Below are 21,738 nucleotides of genomic sequence, written 5' to 3'. Positions count from 1 at the left end.
ACCCAGTAATCATGTCATGTTCTAATCAATTCACACCATAACCTCTCCTCCTGACATTTTTAAAGGTTTCTCAGTATCAGCACAACAATATTTATATATTAACGATTATCATGTAGATGGCAAAGCAGGTGACTCAACAGTAGTTACATTATCATACCGCAGGGGGGCATTGTTGACCAACAAATACTCAAAAGTCCATTTCTATTTTCAACCGCTTCAGGACCGCAGAGACTGCATTATGTATATCTAAAGATCTTCATGAAAATACACAAGTAGTGCTTGTGCAATAAAATCCATGGCAAAAAGTTCTGAGCTTACTTAACCCTGTTGTCTTTTCTATGTAGTAAATTGGCTGCAGCAAGTGTTTTAATTCCATAATGATTATTTCAAAATGCCAACATTTTGAGGATTGGCTAGTTGTTCACAAGTTCACCTTTCTCCCGTTTCCTGCTTACTAATATAAACATGGTGGCAATGCACCAAAATCTTTCTCACATTCATTAGAAGCACCATTCGTATCTGCACACACATTCCTGTAAAATCAGAGAAGCACACACCTGCAGACAGAACTCTTCTCGCATTCTGGGCAGTGAAGGAAGATAACTCAGAAGGCTGCTGTTCTACCTCACACACATGTTGTCCTCCACAGGCCATAGGCTTTATCTGTTCCCGTACACATTATGCTGCCATATTTCGTTCATTGCCTGTTGACCGATTCTCAGCAAGCTACTTCAGTACTTAATATCATAACGTCATTGGATTTAATCTAATATCAACCATTGCAACGCAACAGCATCGTGTATGATAATAATGATGACCATATATCTGGAAGCAGTTTGATCAGCAGATATATTTAGCATTCTCGTGGCTTTGCTTATGTCTAGATCTTCTGTTAAAGTCAGAAAACACAGTCATTGCATATTTTGCTGTCTGTAAGTTTGACAGGGAAAGAAACACATAACTTTATCTTTGGTTGAATGGTCTCTATTTGTATATCACTCTTATAAAATATGGTACATGTGTGGATCATACATATTTGATCCTTCGTGGCCTTTATCATCTTGTATCACTTTTAGTGGAATTTAGGTCATGGACACAAAATTCAGACAATAAAAACTGTTTCTAACCAAATTTTATTTAGTCCTGCTATAATATTCTACTATAGTCTCTGTTCCAATAAGATATTTACATTTCACAATTAGTACACCATTTTGTCAAATTTTGGACCTATTATGACCCTCCTTCATGTTTTAATATGAATCTTATTCATGGGCACAGTTGCTTGCTGGTACAGCGCTGTTGGTTAACTCTTCCTCTCCAGCCCGGTTATCACCTGATGAATGTCCATAGCCTGTCATTACATGTTCCCACGATGGACTATGTAACGCATGTAAAATAAATTGTAATCCCACTTTGTTGTAAATCCTTTGCAAACATCAGCAAATCAAATTACGAGTGGTTTTCGTAACACCCCCAACTCCCCACCCCCTACCCAAGTCGGTTTAGGTGGTTCGAGCTTATTTGCTGTGGCAACGTGATAAATTGTCCTCATGTATATTCACGCAACTAAAAGATTTTGAACATTGAATTGGTGATGTGTGATGGCGCTTCGGAACGAAAATAGGAAATTTGAGCTTCAAATCTGCCCGTTTCGGGATACTTTGGGAGCTGTGATGCTTTGTCACTGAAACGCTCGTCAGATTGTTTCCTCACACGTCAGTGTTCAGCATCCCGACGTTGATCCAGGAGCGCGTTCATCCTCACGGAACCGGTACCTGGTACTACACGAGAGTGCGCTGCAGGGGAACGGACTAGAACCCCAGACGGAGCGCGTTTGTGTATTCACATTTGTGACGACCCGTCTGCGTCGCAGATGTTTGCTGTTTGAGAAACTAAGTGCTATGCACACCGTTATTTATCTCACGGCACGATCCGTTTCATTGAGCTGCTCGTCCCTTCATTGAGACATCGACATGGATAGATTGCAATCTTCCATGCGCAAACGACTCTACAGTTTACCCCATCATATTGGACACAAGACTACTGGAGACGGAGAAGACAGCGACAAGGACACTCGAAGAAAGAGTGTCAGGATGAAACACATCTCCTCACGCTCTTCCACGGGGAGCTGTGAAGGTGTCGGCGAGGCCAGGAGCGGAGACGCAGAGACAGATGTAGGGAAGCCCTTCAGAACCAACGTGAACGGAGACTGTCGGAGGTTTAGGGGTAGTCTGTCTTCCATCACTAGTCGTCATGCCCCAGACACAGATTCGGCGGAGCAGAAGCGCCTCATCCCCGAAGATGCTGCCAGCCCCGAGGATGCTGGTCCCCGTGAGCATGCTGGTCCCCATGAGGATGCTGACGGCGGGGACAGCCAGGGCGCACGGGGCGGCTGCAGCGAGGCAGGACAGCAAGCGCCTCCCGACGAGCAGTCGAGTTTTATAAAGTTGGAGGGCATCGATCAGATCACGCCTGACGAAGAGAGGTTGTATCAAGCGGGCTTCATGCATCGGCAGTTCGGGGCAATGCTTCAGCCAGGGGTCAACAAGTTCTCCCTGCGAATGTTCGGCAGTGAGAAGGCGGTGGAGCAGGAGCAGGAAAGAGTCAAATCCGCTGGATTTTGGATCATTCACCCGTACAGTGATTTCAGGTAATTCTCACATAAATGTCTATTTGATATTCAATTGTCCACCGACATCTTTCTTTTTTATCATGTGATAGGCTACTTGAATAACTGAATGAACACCCCCCCTCCCCAAAATTAATAGAAAGGCAAACAAAATTGAGCGTTTGACTTTTAAGGCTTTTTTTTCTTTTTTTTTCTTTCTTTTTTTGCATTTTGCCCTGGTTTTTCCTTGTTTGGCTATTGTCTTTGTCATTGATTGTGGCGCAGGTTTGAGGATTACATTTATCTTTTTGTGTCCTTGAGTAAGCTAATAGCGTTTGAACTGGTAATTGAACCCATTATGTTTCTCTCCAAGACAAGCCTCAGTGTGGTCAGTAATTATTCCCTGCAGAAGTGACTGTCTTGGACACAGTAGTTGTCTTTCAACAGGCAAACAATGGAGGAGCTGATAAAAAAAACAACAAGAAGAAAAAACTGATACTGAAGTCAGGCTATCCAACTTTTTAAATGTAAGATTCGCTTGTACTTTTGAATGGGCTATAAATGGACTAAGCAATATGAATGGGTGAAGTGGGGTGAATGAAATGGCTGTATGTTCTTAGCACAGTTACGGTGGAGAGCCCAAACTAAGCAACATAACTTGTGCTGATGCAGTTAATAACCCAATGTTTACGGGTAATGGTCAGGTAGTAACCCACTGCTTATGGGTAATGGCTTTATTGTCTGTTTAGATATCACTTCAAGAACACAATTTTCAGAGTAAAACACTGCTGGTAGCAGTAGAGCTGTTACATATAGCCAAAGTGCCAATATCTGAAGGATCCTCTTAGCAATTATCCTGCTGTGTGCTGTTCATCCTACACTCCTGCTTGTGGTAGAGACTTACAAGTTAGAGACTTCATCCAATCTGTTGTGTTTAGGACTTTATGAGTAAACCAGAATTGACCATGCATAAAGCCATCAAAGGCAAGTAGCATAAACCTGAGATTTGAGATCTCGGATCCTTTTAGTATTTATAGTCATTCTGCATCTTCCAGCATCTCAAATTTACATTTGCTGTTCTCTCACTCCTTATCTGCCTCTCCCTGCAGTCCTGTCCGACCTTTGCATCTTTCCCCCACTGAGTGGGGCAAACGTGTTTCCGCATAGAGCTCCTTTCTGTGCAGATAGTTTGTACAGGTATAGTGACCTGTAGTGCGTGCAGAACACTGACGGGGCAAAGAGGCTGGAGTGTGTGGCGTTTAAATTTAGACCGCGTGAACAGGCTGCTTCATTCCAGCTGCATACTGAACATCTGGGTGACAGAGAGGACGACTGGTGCTGGCAACAGGAAATGACACAGTTTCCTGAAAGAGCTCATCAAAAGTGCTGGAGTGGGTACCGGTGAAGACAATTAGGACCGATAACAATGCTCAGCAGATAGAGATGGACTATGAGAGTGTTTCGGGAAGATGAGCAATAGAAATCTGATTATCAGCAAAGATTTAGTTTGCCTATATCGCCATGGTCATGATCTAGATTATGTAGTACCATCTTTCTTCACACAGACCTGCAGGGGTCAGCACTCCTAATTATCACTTATGTATGGTGCCCAGTTGTAGGATCATCAATTTCTAAGAGATTTCAGCACTGGTATCTTATATCACCCGAATGTCCTTGTTAGGCACAGTTATTTTGCTAATGGGATCTGAAAACTGTATCAGAACAGTGAAGAATTGTACCACATTCTCTTCCAGTGAGTCACACATCAGGCCAGCACATTTAATACTATATGAATCAAAGTCACTGTCACTGAAAGTCATGATTTTTTTTTTACTATAGTATGACTATACATTCACCAGCTGCTTTATTAAAGAACACTTTATTAGAAATGTCATTTTGAAGTCTGTTGCTATACTGGATTCTCTAGTTCTTAATTACCAGGGGTGAGTTTCCCAAAACGTTCTTAGCGCTAAGTACTTCGTAACCTCGTTCTTACGTACAAGGTTAAGAAGTACTTAGTGCTAAGAACGTTTTGGGAAACTCACCCCAGTCCATTTCTACCGATCACCACTGAATTTGTGCCAGATGTCTCTAAACCCTGTGGCATTGGCACATGTTAAAAGAGAGAGTTATTGCCCTGGGGTGGGTTTCCCGAAACGTTCGTAGCGCTAGTTCTTAACCTCGTACGTTTCATACGAGGTTACAAAGTACTTAGCGCTACGAACGTTTCGGGAAACCCACCCCAGGAGAGTTATTGTAAATGTGTCCTATGTCAACACCCACAAACAATACTATGTTAGTGTTACAGCTGCATTGACGATGGCCCACCAGCCTAATATTTACTTAGCAGTGTTCCTGTGGTCAGACACTAGTGATGAATGGGGAGGAGGGTGGTGACTAATTGTGCCTTCCAACAGATGGGATACCCTGTAGGTGTTTCTAATGAAGTGGCTAGTGTATGTATGAAGCTGCAATCATGGTGGCATTTACAATAATCAGTGTTTTGTCAAAGTCATGCAGCAGTGCACTGAGAAAGCTTCCACGCATATGCAAATATGAAACAATTGCTAAAAGAAGATTATTTTGCATGCCGTTGGCAAATTCGCACGTATGTGATTGGTGAGCCACTATGTCTAGGATGTGATGTGGTGATTTCTACGTACATGTCAGATGCTAAAAGGGGAGTGTTGCTCTAAATCTCAGCTTTCTTGGCCCTTTTGAACAGTTGTACATGTGAACAATCTAATCGGCAATGCTAAATTTCTCAGTATTTCTCTCAACTCTGCAAAATAACTCCCCAGGATAAACAAAGGCAAGCTGGAATAAGGATTGTTATCTTATTGTTATCTTATGCCCTTCTTTGTAATAGCAGACTTCTAGCAAACCAAACTCTTCAGATAATTAATTTTTTGTGTGAAACAGGCAAGCAGTGGCGTTCACTCCACTGCAATTATCCAGGAGACAGACATGGTGAGAAATCACATAGGCAGGATACTGACACCTTCTGGGATACTACTTGTGTTCTCAGGTTAGCAAATCATTGCAGAATCAAAATTTACACATTCCTGTGATGTGGCTTGGTGTGATTAGACTAATAGCATTATTATTACTGAAAGGAAGCTTCACCTTGATTTTGCTGCACAGTTCAGTGCCGATGTGGTGTTTATTGTAGTGATATACATAAATACATTTCCCTGAATTTAGAATCACAGACTACAGGGTGTAGGGGTTTAAAGTACTGTACATGTTCTCTGCACACATTTGCTCTAAATTAATGTTTTGTCATGGCTGTTAAATGTTACATACATTAAATGTTATATAAAAGATCCTTCCTTAAATATATTTCTGCACACTTACTGTTTAATGTGTAAATTTTCTAAGACATTATACTGAAAGTGGCTGGACCATCTGTCAAAAGCTAGATGTCAAATCCTTTATAATCTGAAATCTGAGAACAATATGTCCAGGGTTGCCAAATTATGCTGAAACAACACACGCATTTGACCGTTTTCACACGCTCTCACACCACACTTCCGATATCTCACGCCGAAAAAAAAAATCCAGTTTATTTACCTCAGATCCACGTATATGATTCAATACGTTACTAGGTCGCTAGCTCTGGCACCATCCACCGGCGATATAACACTGAATCTGTGTCCATTTTACGTTCGCAACCCCCCCCCCCCCCCCGCTCAACAACTTTCGTTCGCCACCACCCCCCGCTCAATAAAATACACTCGCCACCGGCTCCAGGTTAAAATCTCACTCCAAGCGAACGTCAAAAGTTGGCAACCCTGATATGTCTGTCTGAAAGTATCTGATTTAAAGATACTTCCAGATAGTTTGCTCATGGGTAATTTCCACCAAATGTCATTTTAGGCAATTCATTAGAAATGTTTACAAAAAAAAAAAAAAATTGGAAGAGACTTATTTTTGTAAAATATGTCAAATAACAGGTGCAGGTCCTGATGGGTCTGATGTTTATTGGTTTCCTGTAATCAAAATTAGAGTTTACCATGAAGACTGATAGTTTCAGTATTTTTACAGTTTACCATGTACACTCATAGTTTCCCTAAAATTAACATTTGCCATGTAGCCTCACAGTTTCAGTTTAATTACCGGTAGTTTACCAAATAGCCTCATAGTTTCAGCATAATTACAATTTACCAAATAGCCTCATAGTTTCAGCATAATTACAATTTAACATATAGCCTGACAGTTTCAGTATAATTACAGTATAACATATAGACTGATAGTTTCAGACTAATTACAGTTTACCATTACATTGATGGTTTCAGCCTAATTAGATTACCATAGAGCCTAGTAGTTTCTGTATAATTACAGTTGACCAAATAACCTGACAGTTATAGTATAATTACAGTTTACAGTGTAGACTGGTAATTTCAGTATAATTACAGTTTACCATGATAGTTTCAGTATTGTTACAGTTTATTATGTACATCAATAGTTTCTATATAATTAAAGTTTGCCATATAGCAGTTTCATTATAATTAGTTTACCAAATAGCCTGATGCTTTCAGCATAATTACATGTCTTGTTAAGAGAGAGCATTGTTAGCGCTCTTGTTAATGTTTGATAAGAGGGACATGCTCACTAGCCTTGTTAGTGTTTGATAAGAGGGACATGCTCACTAGCCTTGTTAGTGTTTGATAAGAGGGACATGCTCACTAGCCTTGTTAGTGTTTGATAAGAGGGACATGCTCACTAGTCATGTTAGTGTTTGATAAGAGGGACATGCTCACTAGCCTTGTTAGTGTTTGATAAGAGGGACATGCTCACTAGTCTTGTTAGTGTTTCATAAGAGGGACATGCTCACTAGCCTTGTTAATGTTTGACAAGAGGGACATGCTCACTAGCCTTGTTAGTGTTTGATAAGAGGGACATGCTCACTAGTCTTGTTAGTGTTTCATAAGAGGGACATACTCACTAGCCTTGTTCATGTTTGACAAGAGGGACATGCTCACTAGGCTTGTTAGTGTTTGACAAGAGGGACATGCTCACTAGCCTTGTTAGTGTTTGATAAGAGGAACATGCTCACTAGCCTTGTTAGTGTTTGATAAGAGGGACATGCTCACTAGCCTGTTGTCTTTTGCAGATCATGCAAAAATAGTAATTGTGTACATAACGTCCTATTTTTATAAACCACTTATCTGCGGAAAATCTATAATCTGAGTTTTACGTTATATTAGGATGAATAGAAAAAAAACCCCAACAGATTATTTAAAAATGCTGAACAATGTTTTCTATTACAGTAATCTACATTATTCTGTAGGGTAAATCAACCATCTCTGTGACTGGCACTGGCTTAATTATAACACAGCACTGGGCTAGATTAGTCAAAAATATGCACCAAAAACCAAACCAGCACTCCCAAGATAGAACGAAGCAAAGGGAATTAAGGACACCAACACCCTGTATATGCCTGAGAGGATGAACATGTGAGAGCAAGATATATGCTCACTGTCTATCAGAATGCACATTTGAACAGCACTGAGAAATAGAGATGTGAAATCTAGTATCAGGATGTTTATCAGTTTGTGACTCATGCACAGAGGAAGCCAGAAAAGGTTAAAATCTTGAAGGCATGTCAAGGCCAGCAAGATAATTAATGTTGGGGACAGCAATTATACTGTCTTTAATGTAGACCCTTCACCCTGCAGTGCATACTGCAGTTTTGACCGAGGTCTCCAGGTCAACATAAAGATATTTCTTTGCTTATGTGCTGGACATCCAGTTGCTCAAGGGAGAATGTGTCTACAAATAATAGAGAAATAATGATGGTGTCATGGTGTCAGGGCCCCCTGCAGACAGGGTCCCCTGCAGACAGGACCCGCTGCAGACAGGACCCGCTGCAGACAGGGTCTGGGCTCCTGGGACAGTTTGCAGGCAGGTCTATGCTTTAGGGTTTTTAAACACGATTGTATCATAATGTTTATTTCCTCAGTTACGTTTGCTCTTTCTGTGTTACATATTTGAATTTTGTGTTGAACAAGAATTTAAAGATGTCCCATGAAACCATGTGTTTTGAAATAATGATGTATGAAGGGAACCTCTGATTGCTTTTTTTTTAGTCTGACAATGTGGTCTGTTTGTGGCCAGTCGAGACAGTTTCGCACATAATGCTAACATAAAACATATTTTTTTCATTTTTGATGTACTTTGACTTATTTGTAACAAATGCTCTGTTTGTGGAGAGTAGGTTCTACTGGGACCTGATTATGCTGCTTTTAATGGTGGGTAACCTGATCATCATCCCTGTGGGAATCACCTTCTTCAAGGATGAGCACACCCCGGCCTGGATCGTCTTCAACGTGCTCTCCGACACCTTCTTTCTGGTGGACCTGGTCCTGAATTTCCGGACTGGGATAGTGAAGGAGGATAGCACGGAGATCATCCTGGACCCGCAGCAGATAAAGGTGAAGTACTTGCGCAGCTGGTTTGTGGTGGACTTCATCTCCTCCATCCCCGTGGATTATATCTTCCTCATTGTCGAGACACGGATAGACTCGGACTTCTACAAGACGGCCAGGGCCCTGAGGATCGTCCGCTTCACCAAGATCCTCAGTCTGCTGCGGCTACTGAGGCTGTCTCGCCTCATCCGTTACATCCACCAGTGGGAGGAGGTAGGCCCCCCCATATGCCCCCCCCACCCCCACCCCACCACCTCCATACACTCAGCGTTTTGGTGCTCTCATTCTGTACTACGGTCCAGACCAAACTCCACCCTTTATTCTTGTTTTTGCAACTCAGTCAGCCTTAAAACTACAGTCAGGCTTCAAAAATATTTGCCTTTAGGCTTTGTCACACATGGTGTCAGACGTGGGGTTGTGCAGGAGAAGTCATGGAGAGTGTACCATCACCCCTCTGAAGGAGAAAGGGGTTAAGGAACTGACCCCCAGCTGTTAGGGGGAATGGTGTAAAGCCCAGTGTGTGAACTCAGTGTGTGAACCCAGTGTGTGAACCCTGGCGAAGAACATGGATGTGACCCTGAATGATGAAGAATTGGAGCTTGAAGGATCCATGGGACATGCTGAAGTGCAGGTGTGTGCTCCCTGATGGGGAAAGCAGTGTGGTGTGGAGACTGCTACCCATGAAGGAGAGAAGGTGATGTGTCACTTCAGACAGGTGAAACAGGTGTCCTGGCTGCTATTATAGAGTGCCAGAGAGCTGGCTGGTACTGGTGGTGATTGGTGCTGTGGTGGTAAACATGTAGGTCACATGTAATGACCGTGTTTACCACTGTAGGACCGGGGTTTGACAGGTCAGTGGGGTTGCTACCCCAGTCTTTGTCACAGACTGATAATTGTCATACACTTGTTGACTATGTTGAGAACAATCAATCCTATCAGGCCAAATCCCCTTAAAATAAAGGATGTCTATGAGGGCAAGAGAGTGATACATCACTCTCTGTGTGGACTACATAAAATGCAGTGTATCTACCTGATCTCTTTTCCTATGCCTATAAACCATTTGTAACATGTGAGTTACTATAAACGTTACATAACATGTCACAACCTTAACCCGGCTTAAGAGAAATGGGAATGGACTGAGCTTCACATTAATTCTTAAATGTGACTTATGCAACATCCTGCACGTCTTTCATCACGGTTGCAATGTCTGTCCTGCTCTTCTGGTCACCTCCCTAGATTTTCCACATGACCTATGACCTGGCCAGTGCTATGGTGCGTATAGTCAACCTGATTGGCATGATGCTCTTGCTGTGCCACTGGGACGGGTGTCTCCAGTTCCTGGTCCCCATGCTGCAGGACTTCCCCTCCGACTGCTGGGTCTCCAAAAACAAAATGGTGGTAAGTGGGAACCAGCGCCATGTTCCACTTCCACATGTGTGCACTTTAACGTTTGAAAAGTTTTCACCCTAATCCTGTTTCACGTCTCATAAAGTGCCAGGTCATTTGGCGATGCATCAAATCAGTATCAGACAATGTGTCTCAGACAACGATTAAAAAACACTGACCCCAATAATTGTTTAATATTAGCATTTTTTCTTATTGAAGAATGTATGCTAAAACTCATGCCAAATGAATGTTAAGCTAACATTTCCAAAATGCACTCACAAATGTTTTAGTACACAATAGACACAAATGTTTTAATACACAATAGACACAAATGTTTTAGTACACAATAGACACAAATGTTTTAGTACAGCTTTAGTGTAGTTTCTCATCCTTGCTCTCTGGATATCATGCTTATTAAAGTGATGTCCCAAAACCACTTGAAGCACATGTGTCTATGTCTATGTACAGTGCTGTCTATGAAGACATGATATTCTCCTCCCTTCCTGTCCTTTTTCTCTTCTGGAATTCTGTAAGCGAGAAACTCTCTCTCTCTCTCTCTCTCTCTCTCTCTCTCTCTCTCTCTCTCTCTCTCTCTCTCTCTCTCTCTCTCTCTGCTCTCTCTTTCACTCTCTTTTTCTTTTTTAAATCATATTTAAATCACAACATTTTCTTCTCTGCTATCCCTCTTGCTGCTCCGTCTTTCTCTCCCAACTCCTTCAATTGCTGACTTTCATATTTAAAATGGTGTGTGTGCTTTAAATTTTATTCTTTCTCTCTCTCCTTTCATCTGTCCATTTTCTCCCCCCCCCTCCTTCCAACCACTCCCAATCCTCCACCACCACCCCCCCGTTTCTCTCTTCTCACTCCCACGTCTCACCCTCCTCTTGCACTGCAGAATGACACCTGGGGTCAGCAGTACTCCTATGCCCTGTTTAAGGCTATGAGCCACATGCTGTGTATCGGGTATGGCATGTACCCACCTGTGGGCATGACCGATGTTTGGCTGACCATCCTCAGCATGATCGTGGGTGCCACCTGCTATGCCATGTTTGTGGGTCATGCCACCGCCCTCATTCAGTCACTGGACTCGTCTCGGAGACAATACCAGGAGAAGGTTAGTGAAGGAGATGAGCTGGGAATGGGGGTCTGGGATGATGCTATTCTTCTGATCTTCTGAAGCTAGAAGTATTAATATCAAAAGCAACTAAAATGAGAGAAAGCCAAAGTATGAAAATATGATAAGATACATTTTCTGACCCTATGCTTATTGTTCATTTCAATTACATTTTAATTTAAAAAATGTATATAAAATGCAAAAAAACAGATCAAGTGATAAGTATATTGATAAGTTTATTAAAGTATATTGACACGGGTGTTTTATCCAAGTGGTTCAGTGGTCCCGTCAGTGCACACTGTTGTGTCTTCCACGCCAAGTACATTTTGAGTGTTAATTGAACTGTTGCCATTTTTAATGAGGAGGAGACACAAGAGCTTTGACCTCTGCTGTGTCTAAAGACTCGAGTCAGTTCAGTACTGCTGCAGTTGCCATGGCAACTTGCATTGTTGATACAGGATGGTTTTATTGATGTAGCTTTGGTTTCCTCGTGGATTCTTCAGTTAGTTTGTACTGTTCTTTAAACGTGTTTTATAATGGATAATCGCATTGTGCGACTCAGGGTTTTTTGTTTTTTATTTCACCCTGAAGGGAAAAGAGGTTTGTGTTCAGACACAGAAGAGAGTGCTTACGCACTGATGCCTTTGGTTGTGGTTCAGAATGCAGAGTTCATTCTTCACAGCGCTGAGAGCAGAGGAAGAGAGGCAGGTGCACTGTGGGAATCGACAGAGCTGTGGTGTCTAACGAAGTTAACTGGTTATTTCACTCCCTGCTGTGGTCCGGCTGTTCACCCTATGACTTCATATCCAGCCTTAATGACAATGCGATTACCACCAACCTGCTGACAACAGCATTATTCATTTCCTGAAAAGGACAAATTCCAATGACACTTTTTTCCCCCCCCTAACACCATGAGTCACGCTCAGCCTACTTCACCCTGACAGTTTAGTATGTGACTTCGTTCCCATCCTGATCTCGAGAGTCAACCCCGACTGTAACTGTTTGACATTATTTCCTGTTGTTCGAAGTCACTCCTGCTGGCCCCGTCTCCCGTCCTTGAATTATAGCGGGCCAGTGTAGCGGGGCCACAGACAGTGACTGGCCAAACGGTCACAGCCAACATGGCGGCATTAGCATGTATTTGTGAAACCATGCAGTGGAACCATGGCGTAGTTAACAGGGAGGGTGGGTTCTTGGTTAAAGGAAAGGGTGGGCAGGGAAGGTGTTTGTTTTGTGGGGGAAGTGTATAAGCTACGGACTGCGTGAGAGAGGATGGCTTAGAGAAGAGGGCAGGGACGCACGCAGGAGGTTTGAACATTTCAGCGCTGCGAAAGCCATGTCTTCTACCAAGACATGGGCAAAATAACAAAGACATCGCTAGAGGGAGAGTGGTTGAAATGAACCCTATCAATACTCAATGCCCTTCCTAGAAGTCGAACAGGCAGGTAGGGATGAAAAGACAAGGAGAAACGGAGCACAGATATGGTTTCGGGTGTGGAAACACTGTTGCGTTTTGCTTGTGGAGTTGATGTGGGGAACACGAACATGTATCTTGTCTCCTACATCCCACAGCCTGTTGTTTGCTATCAAATTATTAGTCTGCACTGATGTATAAATAAATACTGTAGCCGTAGCTTCTGTGAAGTGTAAGATTTTTGTTTCCCATTCCAGTGGCATGATACTTATGTTGTTTTTCATTGGTCTGCAACCCCTGCAGTACAAACAGGTGGAGCAGTACATGTCTTTCCACAAGCTTCCTGCAGACATGCGCCAAAGGATCCATGACTACTATGAGCACCGATACCAGGGCAAGATGTTTGATGAAGAGAGCATCCTGGGAGAGCTGAGTGAGCCGCTCCGAGAGGTTAGGCCTAAAATGCGAGCTTCTTTCCGAGTATGACATTGAAGAACTGTTTGACTGTGAAGAGTCTGCTCAAAATGTACTTCACTTCTCTCCACTTTCCTTTCTTCTGTCTGCGTCTTTGCACTTAAAGGAGATCATCAGTTTTAACTGTCGAAAGCTGGTGGCCACCATGCCCCTCTTCGCCAATGCAGATCCCAACTTTGTGACCTCCATGCTGACTAAGTTACGCTTTGAGGTCTTCCAGCCAGGAGACTACATCATTCGAGAAGGCACTGTAGGCAAGAAGATGTATTTCATCCAACACGGAGTGTTAACAGTTCTCACCAAGGGCAGCAAAGACACAAAGATTTCAGATGGATCTTATTTTGGAGGTAAGCAGTCAGTGGCCAGAAATCTGAACAGGATCAGTGAGTAAAGTGATTGAGAGTCCCTCAACCTTTAATCCCACTTAGTCTTAGGCACATCAGACTTTGTCTTGTGGAAGAATAGTCTTCTACCGTTTTATGTGAATGTCTATAATCCCTTTGCTTGGAAAAGATTGCAACCACCATATAAGTTGATGGTTCGCTTGGAAAGTATCAGTAGTGTGGACAAAAACCTGATGATTTCATGTAGCCACAATCAAAAGAGGGATGTGAGAATAAATCCTTCACACACACGAACTTTTAAACACCTCCACTTTTAATTGGATTTTAAAAGAAAGTAGGATCTCAATCTAAGATTTCTAATAAACATTTCTACAGATATACATATGGCAAGAATACAATTAGTAAGTAAGAATTTAATTAGTAAGTATAAACCAAAAACTACATCATATAGCTGTACATCTAATTGTTTATAATGCTAAATTATTTTATCTCAAAAACATGATGAACAGTAGTATGCAATACATTGTAAACATATTCCTTGTCTATTGCACTTTAAATAGACAGAGAAACATTTGAAAGGGATAAAGCAATGTGTGTTATCGTTTCAGTTTGTTTTGTTACAATGCCTCTGTAGACGTAGACATGGTCTAAGGAAAGTCGGAGATTCAAACTCACTTAATGATGCATTACAGCCAAATACTGCAGGATTAAATATTCTGAAAATATAATGTAGCCTCATGTATTATTGTCACGTAGGGCAACGCCCCCTCTCGTAGCTGTCACTCTGGGTTCCCTCGTGTCTGTGTTCTTGCCCGTTTGTCCCGCCCTGCTCGTTAGTTTTATATATCCCTCGTTTGTTACTACGCCCCTGTGTCATTGTCATCACCTGTCCCTAGTTTAGTTCTGTGTATAAAAGCCCCTGAGTCTCCCTTGTCCTTTGTCCGGTATTTTGAATTTGATTTGTGATCGTGTCTGTTCTTCGCTGTTCTCTGTACCTGACCGTATTCGTGTTTTCCCCGTTTCCCGTGCTCCCTGTGTTGTTATGCCTGTCTTTGCTTGTTTTACGGACTGCCCTCCTGTGATTGACCCTGCCTGGCTATCCGACGACGAGTATGGTATTCCCTTTAATAAATCTCGCTCTCCTCCGCGTTTGTGTCCGTCTCCATGTTCTGCCCAGCGCAGATCGTTACATAATCACGGATCTTACAAGAACACAGACACGAGGGAACCCAGAGTGACAGCTACGAGAGGGGGCGTTGCCCTACGTGACAATTATGTATAACATGAGTGGGCCAAATTGATTTTAGCTGAAATATTTGTAACAAACTTAACTGTGCAGGCTGGTACTGTGGTGTTCCAGCAATGTTATCAACTAGTTCTCAAGGGGAACAGTCACATTTCAACAGCCTAACGACAGCTCCCACCCAACATCAGTTAGCCATTCATGAAATTAATTTCCCTCCACTGTTGCTCAGTGGGATTTTACAATGACTCCAATAATGGGTGAACAAATATTGAATGGCAGCTGAAGGAGGACTGGTGAGGGCCTTGTTATCAAACTGAACATTGCACCTTTTCACTATAACTTACAGCTGTGAGAGAAAAACGTTTGTGAAAGCTTTGGAATATTCTGGGTTTCTGCATGAATTCCTGCTAATATATAATGTTATACAAGACAAAATAATAAACAATAACCGTTTTAAATATCAAACAATGCAAATAACATTTTATATTGTTTTATCCTAAAAAATAAAAATAGTTCAAACAATGAAGGTAAAAAAAAAAATACATTAACAGATTGGGTCAGTGGCTTTTAAATGTCTGAAATGCTTTACATTTTGACAAGCATCAATAATTTGAAATATCATGTATAGAGTAACACTGCTCGTCAGAAAAATGACAATGTCAAAGCTTCACAAATCATGGAAGGTAACATCGGACAGAGCAGGTTGCTCTATTTAAAGGGAATGACGATCACACAAATATTTCCTGGCAAATTCTGGCCCACCTGTTCTGAAAATATAATTTAGCCTCATTTTTAGCATTCTGTGCCACATGAATCTCTGTTACTGTCTCTGTGGTTTTAGGATCACAGTAAAGTAGACCGCTTTATCAGCAAACTGCAGATTTATTGAAGAAAGAAACTCATTTGGCCATGCCCGTCTTTTCCGCCTGCAATCATTCGAGGTGTTCAACAAGCCACTTGAAATCTCTTCCCCTCAAACCCTGTGTGTGAGAGCAAGGGGAAAGAGACAGACAGATAGGTTGGGTCCTGGTGTGCTTTTGAGCCTACTCACACTTCATTACTCTCTCTCAATCTTTTTTCTGTGTCTTTGTTTCTCTTGCTATTTGTTTCTTTCTATTTCTCTTCATATGTCGATCTCTTTCTCTTCATTTTCACACTCCTGCCCTTCTCACCCACCCCCTACACTTCTTGTGATATAGTGTATGTGTGCGTATGGGTGTGAGGTTATGTGTATATATGTGAGTGTGTGTGTGTGTGTGTTTGCGCGCGCATGCGTGCGCTTCAATAGAGGGTCTCTTGGCTGCTTGTTGTTTATGACTCTGGCCGTGACGGATGGGGAGAGAGAGTAATCCCTTAGGCCATGTCTGCTGCTCTATCTTATCCAAACATCCCCATTCCATCTTGCTCCAGGGCCCCAAAGGCCCACCGGAACCTTATTTATGCTACTCCTGTATTTTTATTCATAAAAATACAGCTTGTACCAATCACCAACATCAATCATAAACCTGTGGAGTCTGAGCCTTCCAAGGTTTTCATTTGCAACAGAGGCCTAATTGTGTACTCACATCTATTTACTGAAGCAGTCACAAAAAGTGCATAAAAAGGACATGAGCATGTCAAGCACCAGGAAAGGTGAAGGAGTCAACACATGCACCATTTGAGGCAACAGGCTGATTTGGGACAACATCCCTGGTCAAAGTGATGAGGCTTATGGTGATCAGCTGAGGCTTCTCTTGACTTTTTTGATGTTTTTTTTTTTTTTGATGTTTGCTTTTTGGACATTGTTTCTTTGCAACACTAGACAATACTCTGTAAATCAAATACTAAATTATGTTTATGATTCTACCCATTACATCTCGTGTATATGTGTCGGATGATCACATGTATGCTCACATTTGTGCTCACATATGTGTTCCTGCTCAGAGATCTGTTTGCTGACTCGGGGCAGGAGAACAGCCAGTGTCAGGGCGGACACGTACTGCCGCTTGTATTCCCTGTCGGTGGACAACTTTAACGAGGTGTTGGAAGAGTACCCAATGATGCGCCGTGCCTTTGAGACCGTAGCACTCGACCGCCTGGACCGCATTGGTGAGAGCTGACAGGCACTCGTGTCAAAACACCATGTAGACAAGAACACAAGAGTCAGTCAGAAATTGTGAGTAGTGATATGAAGTAAATTTCTGCACCAAACCGTTAGTTGCTGGGAGGGAGTGACTGGGATTGCACCCCCACTGCACTGCAGTGATTCCTGAGAAGTGCTCCCGTTGTCCATTGCAGTATTTTCTTCAATTCAGATTTCGGTTCACCATCTTTCAACAGCTGGGAAACGTCAAATCAAACTTAGATTGTTTTATTGATCACTGTAAAAAGTTTTTTTTTCTTCAGTTTTTACACTGAAAAGAAATTTAATTGGACAAACAGGACATACTTTTTTTAAGATGTAGTCAGAAGGCACCATAAAGTCTGAAAGGCTCAGACAATGATTGCTACATCACAATGTTGAAATTTGACACACGTCAAGGCCAAGAAGCAGTGGTGATATTTTTAACAGTATTATATGCACTGTAACGTATGCACAGCGGTGCACTTCAAAATATATTCCTTGATCCACACATGTTTTTCAGCTTGGTGTTCTGTTGATATTCATTTCAGGCAGCAAATAATATAAATCAATAATATATATGAAAATTGCATATTCCCAATATCTTCAAACTAGGTTAAACATATGCTAAAAAGGTTCTTGTTGACTTTATTGTCATCACAGGAAAGAGAAACTCTGTTCTCCAGCACAAAGTGCAGCGAGATCTCAGCTCAGGTGTGCTGAACTTCCAGGAGAACGAGATCATCCAGCAGATTGTGCAGCATGACAGAGACATGGCTCATTGTGCCCACCTACTGCAGACATCTCCTTCAGCTCCTCATGCGGCTCCAGCTCCTCCATCTCACACCCCAGTCATCTGGGCTCCCCTCATCCAAGCTCCTCTCCAAGCTGCTGCTGCAACCACCTCTGTAGCTATTGCCCTTACCCGCCACCCACACCTGCCCCACACACTCTTCCGGCCTCCGGTACACTTACTGGGCTCGTTTAAAGACCCACCAGGCTATCTCAAGAGGTTCCCCGTGGGGACGGCATTTTCGGATGCCACTGCACTAGCTGGCTCGTCGTCTGGGGCCAGCTCTCAACTCGGTTCTGGTGTAGAGACCCCTATTCTGGATTCACTCCGAGCCAGGAGTTCTGCAACAGTCTCCACTCCTCACTTGCCTTGTGCCTCTAGTTCCCTACCATCTTCCACCACAGTCACTGTCACCACAATCACGTCCAGCATCACTGATGCACCCACCTTAGCCCAGGGGCCCATCTCCACCTGCAGCTCCAAAAGCTCCAGCGTGGCTCAACTCAATGCCCAGCCTCAGCCTCCACAGACGTCCTTCTCCAACATTGCTGGACCATTGCCTGGCTTTTTCCAGCAGGGGGCAGTAGGAGGAGAGGCGCCTCACTGTGCCATTACCTCTGCGTCGACCATCACCCCTTTAATAGCCCATTCTATTAGTCCCATACTAACCCAACTGCAGTCCACTCAGTCCAACATATTTCAAGCCAAGCGGAGTCAGGATTTAAGCAAGCCAGTCAAAATTGCCAGTTCTTCGCCTGCTGGCTCTCCACTTTGCTCCAAGAACCTTTCAGAGCAGTCAGCCCTAAAGCCCTACACTCAGGATCCTCGAAGTTCCCCACAATGTGATCTCCTCCACCAACTCTCGCGTGAGCCATCTGCCCTGGCTTCGCTTGCCCAGTACGGCTCTGAAAATGCCTCCCCATGTAGCATCTCACCAGCCTGGAGCCCAACATACCAGAGTCCCATGGTGAAGAGGAAGAGGATGCCCGTTCACAGCAACACCTCCAGCACTTCTGGATCCCAAAGTTCACTGCTGTCCCCTCAGACCCTCTGCCCGCCATCTTTCCAGTCACGGGAGAGGGGGGGGTCCCTGGTTGATTGCCCCTCTCACGATGTTAGCACCATCTCCATATCACTCCCTTCCCCTGGACCTCTTGAGAGACCCAAGCCAGTAACACAAGGCTCAAGCCAAGTCCTAGATCAGTCTCATTTAGGAACAGCATCCCATACCAGTTCCCCTTCCCTCACACCTGTTACCAAACCCTATAGTTCAATACCAGGCTATGTGGCCTTGTCGAGACAGACTTCTAAAGTATCTGTAGCTCAGACTGGATCCTCCAGTGGTTCACCAGGCCTTGGCTCTCGAGACACATCATCTTCGGGGACACCTACCATACACCCCAAACTGCCATCAAACTTGTGAAACTGGATGGTACCCTCATCAATTGTACAGACAATATTTTGTATCATCTAGTAATATATATCAAAGAAAATAACTTTTAATGCTGATAGGAGGATATTTGCCTACCTGCATTTATAAAAGTGCAATGACTACTTTTCAATTAAAATAATGCCAAATGAAGGAACAGCCACTTGGTTGATTGAATGAAACTGTATGAAGTGTGGGTTTGCGACTGGACTGTGTATAAACATACTGTTTGACCTTGTCTTCCAAGTTCTTTTAGCAATTTTTGCAATACTAATGTCTGATGGTAAGACTGAGTAGGGATATGCAACAAATAGCAGTTTCCAAATATTGAATCATTACAGTAATAAACAGAACTATAGGTGTTATTGTACCACTACAATATGTGCTCCTTCTTAAGGAAAGGACTATGCTTGGGAAGAGATGCAAACACACTGCTTGCTCCTCATTATTTCATCAAATGTGATTAAAAGAACATGTAGTAAAGATCACACACACACAAACACATACACACACACACTTGCACACCTGCAAACATGCACATATACACACGTAAATACGCGCACACACACATATACCCTTGCACACACAAACGCATGCACACAGGCATACACAAACATACATATTTGTATCTAGTTTTCATCATCATAATTATGAGAACTAGACCCCCATCCATACCTCATTGTTGATCAAGGTGCTCTGCTCAGTACCTATGGCCTTTCCTTTTTTAACAAAACTGCCTTAGAGCCTGAAAGACCAGGGAATGATCCCCTCACTTCCACAACTAAAGAGAGAAGATAAAGAATGTATTGCAATCATTTTGTATGTGCTCAGAATGTGTACTTGTGCAGTACTTAAGCAATAAAACTGTATGTTTGGTTTTGTACATGCACAGAGGTTTGTACATTACAGCTTTCTTCCTAGCAAACATAGGTGTAGGTCCATAAGGATTATCACATACAATATGATAGAGATGTTGCCCCATTTAGTATGCCAAAGTTTTTCCTTTTTTTGTGGCATGCAAAATATTTCATATTTTGTATGAATTGATATGCTGTCAGATATAGTTTGGTTTAGATGAATGATACATTTCCCACTACAGTATCTTGTATACTTGTATTCATATACTGTATAAGAAGTGACCAAAAAACTGGAATTTGGTTGACAACAATTATACTTGCTGGCTTAGATCTTCATTGACATGACAAGTCTAATTTATAGAGAATTATGAGAAGGGGAGAAACACCTTCCTTTTGAGCATTGCTTATACAAGTTAACAATTAGAAAGCCCATGTACGGGTGAGTTTTTCAAAAGCATTGTGATGCTATGTCCATATAAACTGCCATGGCAGTACAAACAATCTTAATATCCTTATCTCCATGCTTATTATTTAGTTACAAATGTTAAGACATATTATTCAATAATACTGTGAATTAATCAGTAATCATATTGACATTTAACAGATATGTAATTATGAGTGCAATCAATACAAATCTGAACTCACAGACAGCTCTGAGGTGTGTAAGTGTTTAAGCCTACAAGGCACTTACAAAGCTCAATCCAGAACAGTTCATTAGTATTTACATATTTATCTTCATATAGTGTATGCATGTTTTAATTTATTGTGATTTTTTCACTCTGTGTTGTGAGAATAAGGGATTTATTGAGAGATCTCAAATCACATTTGATTTATTAAAATTAAAATTATTTTGTATTTGATAAGTATGTTACTGTAGTCATGCTATGATTACCTTTGACGCTACCTCAAGTCCCCGCACTTCAATCCAGACAACTACAAGGAAAATGCAAATGTAGGACAGATACATAATCCTGAATATTTATGATTTAACTGTTCAAGCATCAATGAGCCTATTTGTCAGTACAAGGGAGTATTTAACTGCAATGTTACTCTTTGTACTCTGTGTGTGTGTGTGTGTGTGTGTGTGTGTGTGTGTGTGTGTGTGTGTACTTGTTTTTGTTACAGGATTACACTATTTGCATGTATTCTTTTTCATAAAAGAATAGCAGCATAAATGGCTGTTACTATTTTGTTTAAATGTATTTTCCATGTCATTTAATGCTCAAATGAATATTCCAGACCAACTTTAAACAATGTCAAGTGGAAGAAGACATTTATATCAGAATTCATTTCTAAATTGTTGTGTCTGTTTGGCTTTTAACAGCCAGTTGCAGTTTACATGTCACATAATAATGATTACACAATGTAATAGTCTAATAATGAAAGTACACGAGGAGTTTTTAACTTGACAGTTTAACAAAATTACAAATTTAATAACAGAATTGTACATGATTATACCATTCATGGGCTAAAGTCAAGCTTTGAGTTATTTGAATTTGATTTGATTAACTGTACTGATAGTTTAAAAATTGAAAAAGAAT

The 21,738-nt window shown here is 42.0% G+C and overlaps 1 protein-coding gene across 1 annotated transcript; it reads left to right on the top strand.

Moving 5' to 3' along the window:
- Positions 1 to 1,603: 1,603 nt before the first annotated feature.
- On the top strand, positions 1,604 to 21,635 carry hcn4l (hyperpolarization activated cyclic nucleotide-gated potassium channel 4l). The gene is made up of 8 exons (XM_077007351.1): positions 1,604 to 2,650; positions 8,829 to 9,252; positions 10,276 to 10,437; positions 11,321 to 11,539; positions 13,257 to 13,403; positions 13,534 to 13,774; positions 16,941 to 17,105; positions 17,782 to 21,635. Exons 1-8 carry the CDS (start codon positions 1,974 to 1,976, stop codon positions 19,332 to 19,334), a joined length of 3,588 nt encoding a protein of 1,195 aa, XP_076863466.1. The 5' UTR covers positions 1,604 to 1,973; the 3' UTR covers positions 19,335 to 21,635.
- The last annotated feature ends 103 nt before the right edge of the window (positions 21,636 to 21,738 follow it).

The sequence above is a fragment of the Brachyhypopomus gauderio genome, chromosome 5 (genome assembly GCF_052324685.1).
Source record: "Brachyhypopomus gauderio isolate BG-103 chromosome 5, BGAUD_0.2, whole genome shotgun sequence".
Lineage (NCBI taxonomy): Eukaryota > Metazoa > Chordata > Actinopteri > Gymnotiformes > Hypopomidae > Brachyhypopomus > Brachyhypopomus gauderio.
This window is presented reverse-complemented; position numbering and strand designations above follow the sequence as displayed.